The sequence below is a fragment of the Mandrillus leucophaeus genome, unplaced genomic scaffold (genome assembly GCF_000951045.1).
Source record: "Mandrillus leucophaeus isolate KB7577 unplaced genomic scaffold, Mleu.le_1.0 Scaffold582, whole genome shotgun sequence".
Classification (NCBI taxonomy): domain Eukaryota; kingdom Metazoa; phylum Chordata; class Mammalia; order Primates; family Cercopithecidae; genus Mandrillus; species Mandrillus leucophaeus.
Window position 1 is genome coordinate 232,369 of NW_012106275.1, and position 22,677 is coordinate 255,045.

The window sequence follows — 22,677 nt, forward strand, 5'->3', positions numbered from 1 at the left end:
CTGTTGAAGAATAAATGTTTTACTACCTCAGGAAAAACATAGTTGTAATTTTATTTAAATATCAAGGTTGCTATAGTAAAATTCCTTTCAGAGTCATATGAATTTAATATGAAACACTAAGATTTGAAGAGTTCCATTCTGGGGATAAATGGTGAGGCATTTAGGTTACCTGTTTAATAAGGGCTAAGAGAGAAAAATATTCACAGGTATAATAGTTTGCTTTCTACTTGGAAAGAATTAGTTTTATTCTAGAAGTTATATTTTAGAGCCATCTGAATAGATTCGTGGCTAATTTATAGTTGGAAATTAGGGATCAGGAGTTGGGATAGTGGGTAGACACATTTTCCCCAGTATCCTCTCAGATTTTAGCGTTTTTAGAATAAAAGCCTATTATTTATGTCTAAGCACACTTTAACACTTAGATTTATAGAGGCTGCTAGGAAAAGCAAAGTAAGTGTGACAAGGTTAATGAGACAGTACTTGTCTCATGGTGTGCCTTCAAAAATTACCTTGATAATCCTAGCTGACAAAACATCTTAAGGTAGGCCTAGGGGGACGTGAATTTTCACCTGAAATATCTGCATTCTCATGTAAAGTCCCAAGAATCAAACAGACTTAACAAGTAAAAGACGAACATACTAAGTTTCTTAGTGTTTCAGTCTCACTTTGCTTAGATTAATATTTCTAATAGGTCTTAGAAATATTCTAATTTGTGTGATGATTTACTTAAATCGACTTAGCGAAATTATAGTTGAGATTCAATTTGAAAGATGTATTCTGCAGTTGCTTATTAGACTGTTTATAGATCTCTAGAAAGATTATATATTAAACAGTCTAATTACAGAAAAAATTAATTTTGTTTTCATTTTAAGAAGGCATTATATCAGAATCCATACTTTCTTAAAGAAAAACCTTGAGTTAGCTAAAGGAATATTAGTTCATTAGCAAGTTAACTAAGAATTATGGAGGATTAGAGGTTCTGGAGGATTAGAGGTTCTGAAGGTAAGAAAGATTGGTGAATCCTTATGCATGAGTTATAATTATTCTCATAGTCATACAACCTTCTCTACTAGACAGGTCTTATTCTTAAAAGAAGTCTTTTATACATGATACATAGTCTTAATAACAACTAGCCTCTACTTGTAAAAAAGAAAATCCATAGCTGTTAGCTCTTTACTGACTTACCCATGTTTGTTATGTTCATGCAGTGTCTACTTACTCTTTGTATATGAAAACAGCAAAACCTTCCATGTCAGATAAGCATTTTACAAAAATGAATGTTATTGTGTGAGATAACTAGGAAATATTAATAATGTTAAGAACAAAAACCAAGAAATGAGTTGATACAGATCAACTCGAGCTTTTAATTTTAGAACAAAAAAAGTACCAAATACTTATGTTGATGTGTTTTTCCTTCTGTGGTTAAACCTTCCACGAATCTGACAAATTAAGAATTGGCTCCAAAGATTACTTTTTTAAAAAAAGTTTCTTCCACTTGCCATAAGGTTTTAAAAGGTAGAATATGAGCTTTGAAAAGAAAGACCTACGACTTCAGACACTTAAAAGTGTTTCAGTTGATGTTATGGACTTCCACAGAAGTATTATAATTATAAATAGTATAATATTATACTTAAGTAGTGTGTATAAACTGAAAACATGGTTTGCTTATGTATATCCTGAATATATTGTTTAAAGAAATTGGGTTCTTAAGACCAAAGTGTCCACAACGGGAAGATGTTAAAGATACGCTGATGAGTAAAAGAGCGATCATAATGATTTTCTGCTTGCTTATTCAATAATTTTGCTTACTGCTTCTGAAGGTTATGCTAATGAGTAAAATGAAAACTGCTAAGGAATGTAATAACCTTTACCACAGTTAAAAAAATTTGCAGTTTACTATAAATGGCTTTCAATCACGAAGGGTAGAGAGTTTTAAGTTCTTAATGGAATCGTCTATGATTATAGTTTGATATATATAATAGAAAACTGACTAAATTCAGTCAGATTTTGGGTTCAATTCTGCTGCCTGTGTGATACTTTGTAATTTATCTTAATCCTCTTCTGTTTTCCAAGACTACTTTCTCTTTTTGAGTCTTCTCCCTATTTTCCAAGATTATTAGTATATAAGACTATTATTTTGTTTTTGACATGTAGCAACTAAAGATATGAGTACTTTTCAGAATTTAGGGGACTATGGTAATTTGAGATAATTATCTGTGTTTTCTTTCGTAGCCTGTGGACATCTCTACAGCAATGAGTGAACGAGCACTTGCTCAGAAAAGACTCAGTGAGAATGCATTTGACCTTGAAGCCATGAGCATGTTAAATAGAGCTCAGGAAAGGGTATGTAGCAGTTTTTTTTTTTAAATTATTATGTACCTTCAGTCAGCTCACACCAATGTACCAGTTTTAATGTCTAAATAAGAATTTCGCTAACTAGTTAAGTTGTAACATCATTTACCTTATTTTAAATGTCTTATTTTAAATGAAAGTGATTTGAGGCTTGATCATTTATTCAATAAATGTTTATTGTTTACTATGTGGCAGGAACTGTTTCTTGAGAGAACAAAATAGAAAAATTTCCCTGTCCTCAAGGAGTTTACAATCTGGTGTATAAAAACAACTAAGTGCCTACAACCCTATGAAATGTGTAGGTAGTAATAACTGCAATATTTCAGCTGAGAAAACTGAAGTAAAGAGTGGTTAAGGCCAGGCGTGGTGGCTGACGCCTGTAATCCCAGCACTTTGGGACGCTGAGGTGGGGACAAGGAGTCAGGAATTCGAGATCAGCCTGGCCAACGTGGTGAAACCCCGTCTCTACTAAAAATACAAAAATTAGCTGGGCATGGTGGCGCACGCCTGTAATCCCAGCTACTCAGGAGGGTGAGGCAGAATTGCTTGAACCCAGGAGGCGGAGATTGCATTGAGCCAAGATGGCGCCACTGTACTTCAGCCTGAGCAACAGAGTGAGAGACTGTCTTGAAGAAAAAAAAAAAAGAGTGATTACGTGATATCCATGGTCACACAACTAATTAGTGGGGGAACTGGGATTCAGACCCAAGCAATCTGAATCTGGAGTCTGTGCTTTTAACAATGGACAGCCTCTCCATTTCATTTCCTACTGTTTTATGGTAAATCAGTAAGTACGTGTTCAGACAGGAAATACGTTGCTGATATAGCAAGGTGTTTAGTAAATCTAATTTGTGTGAATGACAGCTGATTCTTTATCACAACAAATGTTGGCGACTGAAAAAAAGTGTACAAGCTTTTTTAAAAAGTTGTTTTATGGCTGGGCACAGTGGCTCACGCCTGTTATCCCAGCACTTTGAAAGGCCGGGGTGGGTGGATCACTTGAGGTAAGGAGTTCAAGACTAGCCTGACCAACATGGAGAAACCCTGTCTCAACTAAAAATACAAAATTAGCCAGGCATGGTGGCGCATGTCTGTAATCCCAGCTACTTTGGAGGTTGGGCAGGAGAATCGCTTGAACTCGGGAGGAAGAAGTTGCAATGAGCAGACATTGCACCATTGCACTCCAGCCTGGGCAACAAGAGTGAAACTCCATCTCAAAAAAAAGTTGTTTTATGTATTCAAGTGGACAGTTTCCTGTATTTAAACTCTTTAAACCTGTGTCATGAATTTAGTCTGTATTTATAATGTCTCAAAGGAAGTAATTAAGAATCCAGGCTGTCATGACATGTACTATAATACATTTGTATGAGATAGGTAGGAAGGGAGGGTGGGGACCCATTGCCATATGAGCTCTTATTTGCATTTTTAGTTTATCTGTATGACAGTTTGAAGAATATTAACAGCTGTATTTTTTAGTAGCCGTGCTTTTAGATACATTTCAAAATCTTATTAATAGAATTCACTAAATGTTGTCAAACTGCTTATTTAGAAAGTAGGCAAACATTTAATGTTAAATATGGTTTAAAAGTTAAATATTTAAGTCTGCTTTTCAGCCATTTTTAGCGAATTATTACCAGTGACATTTTAATCAGGTAATTTTATTTAGTTAACTGAGACTACTACTTTTCTTCAGATTGATGCCTGGGCTCAGCTGAACTCTATTCCTGGCCAGTTCACAGGAAGTACAGGAGTACAGGTTTTGACACAAGAACAGTTGGCCAATACTGGTGCCCAAGCCTGGATTAAAAAGGTACACAGTATATGCACATATGAAAGTGTCAAACAAAGTTTAAATTTTTTGGAAACTTTATTAAAACTGCATGAAAAGACCAGTGACTCTAACCAAAGTTCCGAGTAAATTTGCTATGTGTATATGCTCCAGGGCGGACACTGAAGACGGACTGGATTCATGAGAAAATGGCAAATGTATAAATGTGGCTCAAGAGCCACTAATTTATAAGGTTATTTTAAAAATTGCTACTGCTGCTTTTGAAGGGGTGATTTAACTATATTTTGAACGCTAACAGCGTATCAGGTGCTGTTCAGAATATTCCACAGTTCCTGCTGGACTACTAACCTAATCATTTCAAAGCAGTGGTTCTCAAATTTTTCTTCATCATGGGATGCTTTATTACAGGTTTATTTTTGGTGGATCACTGCCCCCAAGAGCCCTCTACCACCTTAATTTTCCATTCCTCTATTCCTTTGTCCTTGCACCCCACCCGCTTCATTAGTGCCTGTGCCTTCTTGTAAGATCTCTTGGCCCCTGTTCTTTACTCCTCTTGTGACCTGTGGCCCAGGTCCTTTTGGTTGTCAGCTGCTGGTCACAGCAAGTGGTTGGGAGGCCCTAGTATTAGCTCTGCATGTGGTGATCTTGCCATGGGACTGGAAGGCTGAGGGAGGATGGCTGGAGTGGGGTGGGCTGTGGTGAAGGGGATGGGATGGAGATTAATCTGTGGACCACCATTTAGGCCCTAGTGGCCTCTGGTGATCCACAGGCTCAATTTGAGAACCACTAATTTCATGACAAAACAGATATGTAAGACCTAAAATCAAGGGAGAGGATGGACGCCTCGTGCTACGAAGATGTAGGTGCATCTGGTTTCAGATTCTGCAGTGAGACCTGTGAACTCCACCTACGGCTGCCTCATCACTGGGGGAGTCTTAGGTGGCTAAGAAGGGCATTCTGAAGAAACACCTTCTGGTGAAGGGACAAAGATTGGTTGGATGGGTGATGGGAAATTTGTTACAGGAGTACTGGCAGCATAGCAGTGCTGAAACTGGGAGGCCGCGTGGTCTAATGGATTGGGAAGGTTTCTTTATCCTGTTGTACTCCTGACTCCTTGTGTGATCGTGGGCAAGTAACTTTGGAATTTCAAAGTCTCCGAGGTGTCTAGTGGTAATCAGTAATGTGATGGTTACCTATAGAGAGTTGCTATGAGTGCCAGTGAATGAGGTGAATTTCTGAAAAATGAGACATTGGTTGCTTTGGGTATTTTAATCTTGTAACATTTATTTCAATTTTGATAGCTTTATCTTTGTTGATCTTACTAACAAATTAATATGAAACATCATGTATACTCACTATGCCTGCCTTTTTTGGGAAGTAGTTGCACTGATGTGTATAGTGAGTACACAGTTAGATTCATTAAGAAATTACAATTTCTGTAGTTTGCTGAGAGTTGGTGTTAGAATAAAGGTGAAAATATATATAGAAAAATATTTTAAAGATTGGATTAATCTTGGACTTCTGTATTATAGTTAGTATGAAAGTGATTTATATACTATTTGAAAAAATGTCTTACATCTTGGGCAGAACTATAAATGTACATCTATTTCTTTAGTTTTACTTTTTTAATACTGTTTAGTCTTGAAGCTTCAGCCAGTATTTCAGGAAGTTAGAAATAAAGCTTATGGGTGTTAAAATAGGCACATAATACAGGCAATGTTCACTACTAGGTAGAAACTTCTGAATGTGCTTCCATTACAAAATTTTGGTCTTTATCTAATGATGTGCTGATCCATAATATTTGTATACTTCTAAATATGTTAATAACTTAAATAACTTTTAAAAAGTGAATCTTTTACTGACTCAATTGGTTTTCCCCTAAAACCAATTTCTTCTGGTATTTGCAGTCTTGTAGGCAGTTAACAGACTTTGAGTAAATAATTTTAAAATTTTAGTAGCATCTTTAAAAAAGACTTTGACTTCATATTTTATATAAGATATACTTTGGGAAGCAAATCATTTTGATAAACTATGCAATAAAGATATGCTCATCAGACCAAATTTTAAATTATAGTTAAAAGTGGAACTTACAGGAAAAGATTCATTTGTATAGAATTACTGAAGAATATTTGATGCTAGTATCAACTAAAAAAGAAACTTTTTAAAATTAAACATGGACCACAATATGTAGAAGTCATTAGGCAGCTGAAAATTTAACATGTATCATTCTTGTTAAATATCACAAAGATTATCTATTCATTAAATGTGTAATTGTGTTTAGAAAACCTGTCAAACGATCATTTTGGCTCTTCTTTAGTATAGTGCAGCATCCACCTATGTGTTAAAAAACACATGGAATACCAACATCCTCTGTTCTTTTTAGTTTGTTGCAGTATATTTTTAGATTTTTAAAAAAGCAAAGTTTTATCAGTATTCTCATTAATCAGTAAAACACTTAAAATAGTTGGTTTAAAAGAACTTTTATTTCTGGAATGGAATGATTTGGATGTGACCTGATAAATAGAGTTTATTATTGTGGTCTCATTAAATTAATCAGCTTTTTCACATTGGGGTAAAGAAACAGATGATGATACTAGGGAATGGAAACAAAATTGGAAACTTGGGTTATCTGGGGATTTATATTGTACTCTGCACAGTTGCCCTTTTTTTTAGGAGTGTTCCCTGGAAAAGAGGGACGGATGAACCTGGAAGTAAGTAAAAGACATTCTAGGTGTGTAGCATCAAGGCAGTTAATATCCAAGCATCAGCTTTCTCTTTATACATCTACACTGCATGGCCTGCACCAAATAAGGAACTGAACCAGGGGTATGTTTTTACCTCCACAGCTGCCTCCTTCCATCAGAGCATCTTGATGAACTTAATGTCTAGTCACACATCATTGGCATGTTTTCTCCCCAGCATTTAATTATAAAGCTGGGAAACAAAAGATGATAGTTTTACTACTGCATACAAACATGTTTTTTTTTTTTTTTTTTACATTCAGTATTAACTTATCAATATAGGAGATGTGAATACATACTATTTCCTGAGCTACCAAAGTTTTTTTACTCTGTTGATAAGTTAATGACTTTTGCTATATGTATATTTATATATATATATTTGGTAGAGAACATAAAAACCTAAAATTTAGTAACAAGGGGAAAATAAAGCATGAACTGGAGATACATGTTTCAAATTTTTAAAAAGTGGCCATAAAGATCAACAGTAGAATTTAATACTGTTTGTTATATGTACATGGATGCCCTTTAATAAGAGGCATTGAATATTTCTTAACCTGTAAAAATAAGTGTTGATCATGCTAATGTATATACTTGTGCATCTTAGGACATTAAGTGGTTTGCTGCTTTGATGGAAATTATGGTTCAGTGGGTTGGATACAAGAGAGATGATTGTTCACAGAATAACCTGTGAACTTTCACCCCTCTGTATGGAAACTTGTTTCAGGGCCAAATCCTTGTAGCTGTCTTCTTGCCCCGGTCAGTGCCAGCCGTACTATTCACAACATTGCTGCTACCGAGGCCTAGGTATGTAAACATTTAAGGAGTTTTTTAAAAGTCTTTTAACATCAAGCTAGGTTTTAAAAGAATTCAAATTCATTTTGGCATACTTACAGGATATTTTATGTGATTGTTTTCTATTTGTTACTGTGTAAATTTCAGGAGGTTTTTTTTTTTTTTGGCTGCTTTAGGGATTTTCTAAAGTAAAATATTTATACTTGCTTTATAGTAGAATGGGGAAGAAAACTTTGGATGACAACAGTATGCTTCTTCAGTGTCTAAACTATTTCTAAGTGATTTTTGGGCTTTATTCATAAACTAGGTACACCTGGGACAATTAATATCATTGATTGTTTTAACATTGCCTTCTTTTTATTTTGCAAGCTAAGAAGAGATACCAGTGAACCTAAATAGTGGACGAAAACAGGAGTGTTCTAATTTTTTTTTTTTTGAGGGGGGCACGAGGGCTACTGTTTCAAAACTGCCATTTACTTGTCTTATTTAACTTCTAAAATACTATTACGTTAATGTGAAAATAATCAGAACATACACACTACAGTATGTATATAGAGGAATTTACATTTAATTGCTATAACAGATCTAGAAGTAAAATAAGATTCCTCTTTTTAGAAAGTAAACAATGAATCTGTTACCACATTCTAACTGTAAAATGGGGACATTTTACCTTTCTTTCTTTGGATAGGATCAGTTCTTAAGAGCAGCCCCGGTAACTGGAGGAATGGGAGCCGTTTTGATGAGAAAAATGGGCTGGAGAGAAGGAGAAGGATTAGGAAAAAACAAAGAAGGCAATAAGGAACCCATTTTAGTTGATTTTAAGACAGACCGAAAAGGTAATAAGTTCTTTTTTGAAATGTTTATTAACACCTCCTTTAACGTTACCTTTAATATATCCTTTTGAACCCAGTGATCTTGAACTGAAGGCATTTCTTGTGTATATACAGCTATTTGTCAGAAAAAACATTAACCCCTTTTGGGGTTCACAGAAGCAGCTTACTTTTATATAACTATGGATAGAGACACCAGTTTGAACTTTTAAAAGGCACCTTTTGTTATGCTAGTTGCTAAATATGGAAATGTGTATATATCTAATTATATTATTACACCTCCAAATTCAACCAGATTTCATGTTTAGAAAACAGGATTTCCATTTTATTTTCTCTTGACAAAGAACCATCCTTATTTCTAGTTTGGTTTATTTTTTGTTATTTCCTATTACAATGCTGTTTAGTCTAGATTTCATAAACCCTGTTTGCTTTTTTTTTGTTTTTTACAAGCTCAGTAGTTTAGTTGGGTTAGAGTATAGTAGACCAGCTGCTGACAATAATGTTACTTCTTCCTGTTGCCTGGTGTTAAGGCATTTTGGAACCATTAGCATTGACTGTATTTTCCTTTTACCTTCAGATACCTGGGCAGGACAGCACTGTGTCTTCCATGTAGCTTGTATGTAGTTGTTAAGTATTTAATCGTTCCCACAGATGATAGCTAATTGGCATCTTTTAAATAACTTCTTCCTTTGAAATAATGTAAGTGGAATCACGAGAGGCTTGCCAGCTCAGTATGATTTTTTTATAGCTTGTTTAAACCTCATTTATAAAAGCTGGCAAATGTAAAACTGGGATTTATTTTCATCTTTGTAATCAAATAGTAAGTTGAAGCTAACTTCAACAGTTAATCTGTGTTAATGAATTTGGAAATGAACTAGCTCTGCACCAAATACTTTGGTGTAAGTATTGTACAATTTCAGGAAGCGTTCTCCTTGGAATTGTGGGACGTGGCCTGACTGTAAGCTCTCGGAGAACCACAGATTTCCCAGGATAGGTTTGGAAAAGCTTGTATTAGCACGGAATTATTTAGCAAAGGTTGAAAAATTTCCTGTAACATACAAGATGAGCACCCCACATCTGGAAACCTGAAATGCTCTAAAGCAGAAAACTCTTTGAATCCTGATATGATGCTCAAAGGAAATGCTCACTGGTGCATTTTGGATTTGAGCCTCTTCAGATTTGGGATGCTTGACCAGTAAATACAATGCAAATATTTGAAAACCTGGAATCATGCGACACACTTCTGGTCCCAAGCATTTTGGATAAGGAATACTCAACCTGTATATGGAATTGGGAAAGCAGTGTTTGGGTTTAGCAATATAGCCTATGGAGAGGGAGGTTATGTAGAAAGGTTATGTTCATATTTTGAGAACATCTCCCATTTGTTAGGAAGGGAGAGGAGAGTTTGCTGGGAAAAAAGGAACCTATTTTATTTGGAGACAACCGCTTTTTTCACCTTTTTGGTGGCTTAAAATCCTAACCTTTTTTGGAAGAGTCTTAACTGAGGCTTTTTTGAGAGAGTAAATCTGCAGAAATCATTTGGCAATAAACTTTTTTTTTTTTTTTTTTTTTTGAGATGGAGTTTTGCTCATTGCCCAGGCTGTCAATGGCACGATCTTGACTCACTGCAACTTCCGCCTCCTGGGTTCAAGCGATTGGCCTGCCCCAGCCTCCCGAGTAGCTGGGATTACAGGCGCCCGCCACCACGCCCGGCTAATTTTTGTTTCTTTAGTAGAGACGGGGTTTCACCATGTTGGCCAGGCTGGTCTCAAACTCTTGACCTCAGGTGATCCACCTGCCTCGGCCTCCCAAAGTGCTGGGATTACAGGCGTGAGCCACCGTGCCTCTGGCCATACTTAAATTTTTGTTTTCTGTTTACATTTGGTATTTATTACAATTTCTCATACCAAAGTCTATGAATATTAAATATAAATTTATATGCTGAAAAACAGTAAAAGAGAAGAAAGAGAAGATTGATAGAGAAATCAAGTGTACTAGGAATCTGTTGATTTTATCTGAAGGCATACATTTTGAGGGTCAGACTCCTACAGAGGAATCTTTGTTTTAAAATGGTGCTTTGAAAGTTATTTAGTGAACAATTTTTTTTTTTTAAAGGTCTTGTTGCAGTAGGAGAAAGAGCACAAAAGAGGTCTGGAAACTTCTCTGCTGCAATGAAAGATCTGTCAGGTGAGAGCACATTTTTGAATTTCCTCTTACCCTAATCCCACCTTGAATTCATTATTTGTTGCAGAAGTTGGTAGAAATAATTTAAAACTGGATATTTTTTCCCCCGCTGCAGGCAAACATCCTGTGTCTGCTTTGATGGAAATCTGTAATAAGAGAAGGTGGCAACCACCTGAATTTCTGTTGGTCCATGATAGTGGCCCTGATCATCGCAAACATTTTCTCTTTAGGGTAAATATGAATTTCTGCACTAATTGTATATATTTATTAATGTGATGACTTAGAGGGTGAGGGGTAAACATGACAGGATTAAGGTTCTGTTCATGGGTGGGGGATTTGTATTTGTAGTTAAGTGGTGGGGTTTTTAAACTGAAGGGTGCTTTCATATGACTTGTCAATGTCCTATTTTTTAAAAAATTGGAAAAAAATGGGCAAAATATAGTATACAATTTGTTATTTTCTAGTTGAATGTGGGGAATTAATTTAATACTTTTATCAGTCTTTTTCTCAATTTGGAGACCTGCTTTTAATTTGCAGTCCCTTTTCCCAAATGATTTGCTGCTTCTGGGTTGAGATTATAATTTGACTTACATAGTATGGGTTTTATATTTTTGTAAATTATTTTTCTAGCATTTAGTGAAAAAATACAAAGCTAATAGATATTAAAGTTTGATGCTGTTCTTATTGTATGTTTTTCTTGAATAGGTATTGAGAAATGGAAGCCCTTACCAGCCCAATTGTATGTTTTTCTTGAATAGGTATTGATAAATGGAAGCGCTTACCAGCCCAGCTTTGCCAGCCCTAATAAGAAGCATGCTAAAGCCACAGCAGCTACTGTGGTTCTTCAAGCAATGGGCCTTGTACCAAAGGACCTCATGGCTAATGCCACTTGCTTCAGGAGTGCCTCACGTAGATAGATTGAGGTTTTATAATAATCATTTCAGATAATTTTACTCTGCATCACAATGTATTTCCTCTTTAATGTTGTAAATATTTGGCAATTTAAGACATTGTGTAAAAAGCAATCTGTAAAAACATCTCCAGGCTTTGATTTTTGTACCATGGAAATTGTATTTAACCATACAGGGTTTTGGTATGTTTATATTGTTTACCTTAGTGATGTATTTGTTTAAGTGGCTAACATCCAAACGATTGTTTGAAGGCATCAGAGTAATCTTCAGTGTGGAATGTTAAATAACGCTTTTATACTGTATTTTGTACTATGATGTAACTCCCCTTCCTTATGGCTAGGCTACTGTAACACTTGCCTGTAATCAGTGAAGGGCTGTGCACCTTGTACTATTTCACAATGGGTTCTGCTGGACAGATACTGGGCCAGTGTTATTGAGGTGATCAAGATCTGTTCCACAGGGCTATTGCCACCATCTCCCCTCAAAATTTTGTAGAGGTTCTAAAAAGAAAGTGGTATGTTGTGTGATGATCAGCACTAAGTCCTGCATTCCTGTTAAAGCCACTTGGGTCATAAGAAGGGAGTAAAAAATGAAGTCTGACTAGAATTCTACTATTGCAGAGGCCAAGTACATTTAGTATGGCATTGAGTTGTGATATAGTTTTACTTTGATGTGCATTTTGAATTTCAGCTACACCTAGATAGACGTAAAATGATAATTAAAATGCTGTAACCAACTTATCTAATAAAACTGGCAACCAGCCACTATTTTGTTGACTATGAGAAAGTTAAAGTTTATGTTAATTTTTAGGGTCCGATAGAATATTTCATGTGTATTACAGTGGTATTCATATGCTATGTCTCTAAACTTTATTTTCAAAAGCTTAAGGCCCAAATACAAACTTCTCTGGAATAAACGTGGTGTTTTATTTTCTGGATTATAAAGTGAACAAATACTTAGATACTATTATTTCTTTACCCAATGCTTTTGATTTCTAAGCACTTTTATTTTAAAAATGTGAATTAATACAATCCCAACACACACACCACACACACACACACACACCCACCCCCACACCCCCACACCCTATAAGCACATTAAATACTACTTTGCCATGACAGCTCAGTGTGTACTTCACAATTCTTAACACTATTCTATGTGGAATACAAAATGCCTTTTTATCTGAATTAACATGCATTAGAGTTTTAGTACATGTGAAAATAAAGGAATTATAAATCAGTAGGAAAGATATTAAGGTAGAAGCATCACCAATCAGCTAGCTCAGTAGATGTTATCTATATTTATTTTCTACCTTTATGGAACAAGAACCTGCTAACAGTCTTAGGTAAATGGTAAAGTAACATATTTTTGCCTTGATGCCATTAGTCACAATGCCATGAGGTAACTGCTATGTGATTTCCTATTTGCAAGGAAACATTAATTCAGTTTCTACTCAATATACAATTAGGTTGTAGGGATACAGATAGCTCATTTGAGTTATCTGAGTTTTTCATCTTTGTATCTAAAAATCTAATCTGGAAATAGTAAAAGCAGAACACACTGATTTAAAACCTTAGATGCTACTGTAATAAAAGTTATGTTTATAAACATGTCAGTATAGTCCTTCAACTTCAGGAATCTTGAATTTCCTTGCTAGAAGGCTTTTTTCCTCAAAGATTCCTTTTAGGCTTACTTTGGTGTTCAGGATCTCCAATTATAAATGTAGTCTCTCAGCACCACATTCCGTAAAGCTGATTTCCCAAGTAATGGTATTTGACTAAGTTGCTCCAGAGTGTTAGGGTGCAAACCACAGGTAGTAAGCTCCTTATGAACAACCTCCTGTGGAAATGTGTATACAAGTCAGTAAAAAGCACATCAATCTTTAAACACAAAAGAGTTTCAAATAATTACTATGGAGACTGACAAATGTCTCATTCACGTGATTCATCCTATCAACAGAAGTTGATCCTAAGAATTTTTGTAGTGACAAAATCCCAAAACATTAATGGTTATTTTTATAAGTCTAGCCAACTGAGATGCATGAGGTAATTTTAAAGGTCTTAATTATTCTAGCTCTAAAAACCTTAAGTATATTCAAAATTAAAGGCAAATATGGTTAAATAAATACCCACAGTGAATCATGTTTCCTTAAACTATAGAGGAATCAGGTACTATTGAGTTTTGGATCCAAGAGGAAATGAAAATAAAAGTTGTACCTTTTTGAAATGCGAAGTTCTTCAGTCACTGTTAAAACTGTATTTGGACTGAGCCCGGGCGCCATGGCTCAAGCCTGTAATCCCAACACTTTGGGAGGCCAAGGCAGGTGAATCACCTAAAGTCAGGAGTTCAAGACCAGCCTGGCCAATATGGTGAAACCCCGTCTCTAATAAAGATACAAAATATAGCCGGATATGGTGGCACATGCCTGTAATCCCAGCTACTTGGGAGGCTGAGGCAGAATTGTTTGAACCCAGGAGGCTGAGGTTGCAGCGAGCTAAGATCGCGCAGCTGCACTCCACCTGGGCAACAGCAAGATATCGTCTCAAAAAAAAAAAAAAAAAAAGAAAATTGTACTTGGACTGAATTCATGAAAGCTACCTCACAAAAACAACTTATAGACATATTCTTTCCTCTAGTAATTCATAATTAAGTAACAGTTTAATTACTTGAAACACAAAAGTGACTCAGCATAAATGACTCACTTCCCTCCAGCTAGTTAAACAACTAAAACAGTCTGCTCGTAGGTGTCTTTCTTACCATATCAAGTACTTTGTCCACTGGCAGGCAGATGTTAAATACAGCAGTTGGCTCGTGTGGATGTAGTACTGCAGAGAAAGATCCACTCTGTGAAGATTTGAGCAGCATGGTCAGTGAATGCAGAGAATGAGGCATGATAGGACCTGTAATCTCCAAACTAAACTGGTCTCTGTATCCAGAAAGAGCTTGTGTCTTCACATTTACACTTCGTGCCTTTATGAAAATTTAAAGAAAAGGAAAATTATGATCATCTCTCAACCTTTTGTCTAGCCAAAAATATGTTCAATATATTTCCATTTGGGGTTTCCTCTCTTTAACAATTATGGAACAAAACTATTTCCCAAGACATCAAAACAATGTTACGTGAGTACAAATACTTAGTAAATTTTCAGCATCCTCTCCATATTATGAGATTTTCAGGTGATGTATATTCCAGAGAATACCACTTTTTCATATGGTATTTTGTCTGATTTAATAACACATTGTCAATGCAGACTATTGGAAAAACAAAAACTTAAAGTCCATTCAATTTTATTACTAAGTAATATAATTGTATGTATTTTGCATTTACATATATAATTTATTATGATTATAATCCCAGCACTTTGGGAGGCCAAGGTGGGAAGATCACTTGAGGTCAGGAGTTCAAGACCAGCCTGGCCAACATGGTGAAACCTTGTCTCTATTAAAAATACAAAAAAATTAGCCAGGCATGGATGGTGGTGTGAGCCTATAGTCCCAGCTACTTGGGAGCTGAGGCAGAAGAATCGCTTGAGCCCGGTAGGCAGAGTTTGCAGTGAGCCAAGATCAAGCCACTGCCCTCCAGCCTGGGTGACAGCAAGACTGTCTCTAAATGAATGAGTGAATGAATGAATGAATGAATGCAGGGCGGCCAGGTGCAGCAGCTCATGCCTGTAATCCCAGTACTTTGGGAGGCCAGGGGAAGATCATGAGGTCAGGAGTTCAAGACCAGCCTGACCAATATGGTGAAAACCTGTCTCTACTAAAAATGCAAAAAAAAAAAAAAAAAATATTAGCCAGGCGTGGTGGTGCACACCTGTAATCACAGCTACTCAGGAGGCTGAGGCAGGAGAATCGCTTGAACCTAGGAGTCGGAGGTTGCAGTAAGCTGAGATCGCACCACTGCACTCCAGCAGGTGACAGAGTGAGACACTCTCTTAAAACAAACAAACAAGAAAAAACAAAACAAAAAAAATAGCTAGGGTTGGTAGTGTGTGCTTGTAATCCCAGCCACTCAAGAGGCTGAGGCACAGCACAAGAATCACTTGAACCCGGGACGCAGGGGTTGTACTGAGTTGAGATCATGCCACTGCACTCCATCCAGCCTGAGCAGCAGCGCAAGACTCCGTCTAAAAAAGAAAATAAAAAGGATTTCATATAATTTACATATTTCCACATAATTTCTTTGATGTAACTGTCTTATAAAAATTTTTTTTTTAATGGGAGGAAAGCAAAAGGAAAATATGTACCAAGTAAAAATGCTACGAGGCTTTTTTTTTGTTTTTTTAAATCAAGAATTTATCCTGTCAAACAAAGTAAAGTACTTTGTATTAACAGCTAGGTTATGGAGATTTTTATTACCTTAAGTATTTGCATTGTGGCACCTCGGAAAGCAACAGGGGACAAGAGGGTTGGAGGAAGTCCTGCCTGTGGACCTGAGGTAGCAACTAAACTCTTACAGTTAATCAAAAAATTGAGCAATGTAAAGGTGTTGATTCCTTTTACCAACACAACAGACTCAGGTCTGTGATCCATCTGTACTTCATGTTTCTCTTTACGACTGAAGATGACAATCAAGGAAATTGCAAAAGCAAATCTCACCTAATGTGTAAAGCAGTTATCTTGATTCTGAATCACCCAAGACTCCTTTTCACCACAAAGAAATGGAAATCCTCTTGCTACCTCTCTTTACCGAATCATAAGGCATATGTTTCAATCAAAATGTTAACAATCTGAATTTGCTACAAACTGACACCTGAACCTAATTTCTTCTCTAGTCAAAACACACCTATTCTCCCACAAAGAATCACAATTGAACGTTTTGATTAAAAAAGGTTTAACAGTTCACCATTTATTACTTAGGGGCTTATTTAATATTACAATGGACAATTAGTTTTAATATGATCTGAAGATAATTCAAGATTATAGTCATATAAAACTGCCAATGTTAAACTTCTCACTAACGTCATTCAATGAAAATTAATTCTAATTAACAGCAACTGAAAGGATACAGCTTGATAGAAAGTATGTCTGGCTTTTTAATTTTATCTTGCACACCCATCTCTTCCAGCCAGGAAAAACTTTCCTCTTCGTCCTCATCACTGATGGCTTGCTCCCTAGGAAATTGCTACAGTTAGAGTCCCTATTTCTCAAAGCTGCTCTTGTACAAATCTATTTCATGAGTCCGTAAGTCAGTGGATGACATAAAAAGTTATTTTAATCACATACTCCCCATATCCCAAGCTTGTTCCAGATGCTGTCTCCTTCTTATGGCCACTTTCTTTTATTAAAGGCAGAGAAAATTCAATACCTACATGAGGAAAAAAAATGTAACTGAGTTTTCATGTAAAGTATTTAACAGGCAAGCTGCACTTTTAGAGTGTAAAAAATTTGAAATGTTGGTTTTTATAAATGATCTATTAAGGCAGTAGAGTTTTCAAGCTTTCTTCACAAACCTACATACATGCATAAAACATATCTCCTTGAAAGAGGTTCCGGAGACAACACATACATGTGACACTCTTTTGTCAGTTACACTGTATCCCAGTTCACTTTTTGAAAAAGCACTGATTGGGCCCATTAGACAGATTTTATGACCCACTAATGGGTTTCCTCAGTTTGAAAATTATGTTATTAAAAGGGTAACTGGTACTACATAAGAATTTGTAGAAGAGTATATTCAGATGGTGACTATCTGGCCCAATATGTGTTTTATTTTAGAGATCAGAGAAGGGAACACTATGTGGAAGGAACAGTTGAAATCAGGGGTCCCTAACCCGTGGGCTGTGGACTGGTACCGTATGGCCTGTTAGAAACCGGGCCGCACAGCAGGAGGTGAGCGACTGGTGAGTGAACATTACTGCCTGAGCTCCACCTCCCTGTCACATCAGTGGTCGCATTAGATTCTCATAGGGGCACGAATCCTATTGTGAACTGCACATGTGAGGCATCTAGGTTGTGCCCTCCTTATAAGAATGATGATCTGATGTGTAACAGCTTCATCCCGAAACCATCCTCCCCACCATCCTTGAAACTGATCCCTAGTGCCAAAAAGTTTGGGGACTGCTGGATTAAATAATTGTGGGGGAGGAAAAAAAAAACCTAGAAATAAAGAAATAATATATTTCTTAATGTTGCTAATTAACTGGTAAAAGGCATTTTAAATTCAAATACTTTTAGGCTAAAACAAGTTTACTATATAGTATAGTATTCTCACTTTAAACCTAAACTTTTACCTTCGTTTCTCATAGCTTCTCTTAAACCTCGAGTTGTAGGAGATATGAGAGCTGTGATTAAGTCACTTCCAGCTAATCCTGCTGCTCGGAACAGGACAGTAAACTGATAGGTACAAACGTAGAAATAGGGGCAAAGTTTTGTCTTCAGCAAATTATATAGAGAAGTAAAGCTCACGGACCTATGAGGTAAAAACATTTTCTTTAGGTATTATTAAACATTTAATGCAATGTTTATAATTCTGTATAATTCAGTTTGATACCTGGTTTAAAACATAGCACAAATATTTTAGATAATGGTTTGAATTTTTGTGGTTATGTATGACTTAGCTTTAAAGGACTGAAATTGGTTATGAGGACTCGCTGATGACTTCTCAATACTTTAACAGTGTATACCACTTAAACACTTACTTTGTCTTTAAACAAAACTTAATTGAGAATTGCTTGCTGACTTTCTCTGAGCTGCTGATAAAAAAGAAGTAGAGACTGACAAGAAGTAGCATTAAAGAATTAGGGGTGTGTGTGTATTTTTTTTTTTTTTTGCGACAGAGTTTCGCTCTGTCACCCAGGCTGGCAGTGGGGCGATCTGGAGTGCAGTGGCGTGATCTCAGCTCACTGCAAGCTCCGCTTCCCGGGTTCATGCCATTCTCCTGCCTCAGCCTCCTGAGTAGCTGGGACTACAGGCGCCTGCCACCATGCCCGGCTAATTTTTTTTGTATTTTTAGTAGAGACGGGGTTTCACCGTGTTAGCCAGGATGGTCTCAATCTCCTGACCTCATGATCTGCCCGCCTCGGCCTCCTCAAGTGTTGGGATTACAGGCGTGAGCCACCGCGCCCGGCCTGTCGGTCTGTATATATTTAACCAACACTTACATATATTCTACCACAATTGGGTAAAGAATGAATAACAGCTAAAAAACAACAAAAAAAAAGTAAACAGTTTACGTGTTGGTTATTAACAGGTTCAGATAAAATTCACAAGGATCTAGATACCCTTCTGCCATTAACGTATCCAGTCACAAATATGATAGAGAATACTGCTAAAATAAAAATTCACTATTGAATTACACAAATTTTTCTTACTAATCTTACCAGTCACTCATTAAAACATGCTGCAGGGTTGCATCATTTGACCAAGGACCTGTCTTTCCAGCCATTTTTCTATCAGCTCCAATACGAGGGAACAGTGGTAGCCAAGACAAAGCAGGGTGGAGCCAATAGATAAGGCTCTGCTAGAAGGCACAACGGAGCTCAGTGGAGAGTTTGGGATCCTAAATCCAAAGGGGACAGTGGAGAGTTTTTGCCCATTGAGAAATACAGAATTTTTTTGAAGATAATATATACCAAACACTTAGGTCTAAGAATCTTTACTGCTTTCTATAGGAAAGCATTAATAACTGTTATAGGAATGAAAACACAATTTATCCTTATTTGGGCCAGATGTAATGTTAAACCACAGTATCAGAACATTTAAACATAGATGGGAACATCTGCCTGTTTCTACCATTCTTAAGGACAATTCACTACCTTTTTTATCATGAGGAATAGGGGTGGACATGTGCGTATAGGTAACACTATGTCCAGCCCTCTCTCCAAAATGCTGTTTTAAAAGTAGCCAGTAAACACTGATATGGCAAATCACAAATCATCCTAATCTATTTATTGAAACGATGTATAATATACCAAGATCTCTTTCAGGGTAATACTTTTTTAACCTAGTTTGAGACTTCAAAAAAAATTTTTTAAGATACAGTCTCACTCTGTCACTGAGGCTAGAGGACAGTGGCGCAATCACAGCTCACTGCAGCCCTGACCTCCTGGGCTTAAACAATCCTCCCATCTCAACCTCCCAAGTCGCTGGGACTATAGGCACCCACCACCATGCTCAGCTATTTTTTTTTTTTGGTAGAGACGGGGTCTCACTACATTGCTCAGGCTGGTCTCAAGCAATCCTCCCACCTTAGCCTCCCAAAGTGCTGAGATTACAGGCATGGGCTATTGTGCCCAGCCTCCCAGTTTTGAGTTGACGCTTTAAAACAATCAAAATGTATTTCGCTAAAACTATTCTAGAACTCACAAACTCCCCAAAATTTATAAAATTTTCCTTATACAGGTAAGAAAATCAGTAAATCCATCAGCCCTTGCAATCCCACTCAATTGCTTTTCACTTCTTTGTATTTTCTTTCTCAAAAAGCCTTAGAGAAAAATAATTTAACAATTCTTGCCTGCAACACTGATTAATTTGCAGTACAAGTCTCTAAATTTATGAGCAATTACTCAATCTGACTTAAAAAAAAAAAAAGGTATGAAAGCACCATAAGCACCATTTGGGAAAGACAAAATTTCCTAAGTCTTTGTATCTTTAAATTTCCAAAGAAAAACTTAATGGAAGGTAGTATCTCTGCTATTTTGCAAAGGAGATCATTTCACACTTAATTTGTTACTTTAACACATAACTATTTTATTTCAGAGTTACCTGTATACTTTTAGGCAAAGTAACTTCTGTTGCCCTACAATGCTGGACAAGACCTTGAGCCTCTTCCTGTGCTTTCAAATGATCTGCCCAGGTAAAGGGTTGAGAAGAGGTGAAAAGGAGTTGGGTTTTAATACTCCAGTCCACAGGTAACTCAGTATTTTCTGAGGACGGAATATCAGACTCGGAGAACGATACATGTGAAGTCTTTAGAAAACAAAGAATGCAAAAAATTAGTCGAGTATTAAGAAAAAAACCTTCAACCTAAAGATTTTATCAGCTAACATACTCATGATCACTGAAAAGTAAAAATCATATAAACTGTATAATAAATAACACGAAAAATATATTACACACTGTAAAAAAAGTCTGAAAGGAGTCACACTAAACTTTTAACCGTGGTTATCTGTGGGAAGAGGGAATTTGTTGTTGTTGGGGGTAGGGGTTGTGGACGGGCAGATTTCACTTTTTAGTTTTTACAGTTCTTCATGGTAGTATAGATGTCTGTATTGCAGTAGAAATATTCCAAGTGTTTAAACATTTTGGATCTTTTAAGCCTCTGAAACTCTGCATCCAGGGCTAACAAAGCCCATATTTAAGAAACATTTTCTGACTTCATGTATTTCCCCTCAATCTGTCTGCTGTCCTTTCATGTCAACATTCTCTACGATACAAGAATTTTTTTTTTTTTTTTTAAATTGAGACAGAGTCTCCCTCTGTCGCCTAGGCTGGAGTGAAGTGGTGTGATCTCCGCTCAGTGCCAACCTCTACCGCCTGGGTTCAACCGACTATCATGCCTCGGCCTCCCCAGTAGCTGGGACTACAGGCATGCGCCACCACGCCTGGCTAGTTTTTTTGTATTTTCAGTCGAGGCGGGGTTTCGCCATGTTGGCCAGGCTGTTCTCAAACTCCTGACCTCAGGTGATCCGCCTGCCTCAGCCTCTCAAAGAGTTGGGATTACAGGCATGAACCACCATGCCCGGCCAAGGATTCTTTTATATCACAATAAAATATCAGAGAAGGGGGAACTATCTTTGATAGACCATAAGAAGGTCACTTATTTACAAGAGAAACTGGGTCTTGGAGAACTCTTCTAGCCTGTTCCCATTAGGACAAACCGCATTTATCAAACTACACAGCACAACAGTAGCGGTTGGGGAATGGAAACGTGTGTATGTTAGCGCAGGGGAGCAACGAGGTTCAGTGCTATGCAACAACCTGTGGAGGTGGGCCAGGAGGGCTGGCTCTGAGTGATGAGCTGGAGAAGTCAACTGCCCAAAGAAGAGTATTAAAAACTGTTAGAGGGTAAAAGACAACCCCCATGTCTATTAGGCCTATTTTAGCACTGGCTATCTTTACAGTCATCATTACTGTATCAAACCAACTCCTTTACCTTGGCTGATGTCGTATTTTCACCCCTGGTATTTTCACCCCTGATCAAGCCTCTCTGTAAAACTACTTTCCAAGCAAAATGCTTCTGAGAAGTATAAATGTAGTTTTAAAAATTGGCTCAAATCCTAGCTAGGAAAAAAAAGTTTATACAAATACACATTCTAATGATATTTAAAAAGTATTACCTGGGGTAATTCAGTAACAGTTGTTCTTTCAGGGAACTTCTCTTCCCATAGCAAATCATTTTCTTGATTAGAATCTAAAAACTGAGGTTAAAAATATTGTCCTTTAAATTTTAAAGGATGCTGAAGTTTGCATTAAGTATGTACAGAGCCTCACCTGGCATACACGCTTCTCAATAAATCCAAGTGCACCCAAATTCAGACACACCCCATCCAATCTATGAGTTTCAACACTTCAGTTTTGTGCCTGAACTTTAGTATCAAAATTGAGGGGAACAAGGACCGGTGTTTCCAACAGAAAGATCCAAAAGGCTTTGGATAGGACAAATGCTAGGGAATTCTGACCCCACGAATCCTCAACATTCCCCCATCCCCACAATAATTTGGAGTGCGTGAGAGAAGGGAGGCCCTGAATCACGGGGGAAGCAGGGTTTGTCACCTGCCCCATCGAACAGCGTCCTTGCAAGATGGGGGTCTCAGGGTTTTTCGAGCTCTCTTCTAAGTCACCTTTAAGTCCTTCAAGGGGCCCCTCACTTTCCTCGGGAACGCGTCCCGTGAGTACAGCCCGCAGCGGGACAGCCGGAGGCGCGCTCTTCCCGCAAATCCGGCCTTGCCAGAGCCGCGGCTCCCAGCGCGGGGCACCCTAAAGCCACGGGCGGCCGAAGTCTTCGCGCCCATTTCCTTGCCTCCAACGCGAGGACTTTCCACCCCCGATTCACAGCTGGCTCAACCCATGACAGAGCCCCTTGGCGGCCAGGCTACAAGACACTCACCGGGCCCGGCGCCTCCGGCTGCTCACGG

General features: G+C 37.3%; 2 protein-coding genes across 2 annotated transcripts in view; one reads left to right on the plus strand and one right to left on the minus strand.

The window, feature by feature from the left end:
• Window positions 1-12,511, plus strand: part of SON (SON DNA binding protein) — a 33,681-nt gene extending 21,170 nt beyond the window's left edge. Inside the window, 6 exon segments of the mRNA XM_011999117.1 lie at window positions 2,233-2,343; window positions 4,046-4,162; window positions 8,363-8,510; window positions 10,620-10,691; window positions 10,804-10,919; window positions 11,447-12,511. Of these exon segments, the coding sequence (XP_011854507.1) occupies window positions 2,233-2,343; window positions 4,046-4,162; window positions 8,363-8,510; window positions 10,620-10,691; window positions 10,804-10,919; window positions 11,447-11,605 (723 nt within the window). The 3' untranslated portion in view covers window positions 11,606-12,511.
• A 373-nt stretch (window positions 12,512-12,884) lies between these two features.
• DONSON (downstream neighbor of SON) lies at window positions 12,885-22,324 on the minus strand. Its single transcript, XM_011999116.1, is given in 10 exon segments — window positions 12,885-13,438; window positions 14,357-14,569; window positions 15,959-16,157; window positions 16,609-16,713; window positions 16,826-16,907; window positions 17,833-18,011; window positions 18,922-19,100; window positions 20,306-20,509; window positions 21,880-21,960; window positions 22,316-22,324. Coding segments are annotated over 10 exon segments (1,389 nt in total). The 3' UTR covers window positions 12,885-13,300.
• Window positions 22,325-22,677: the final 353 nt, after the last annotated feature.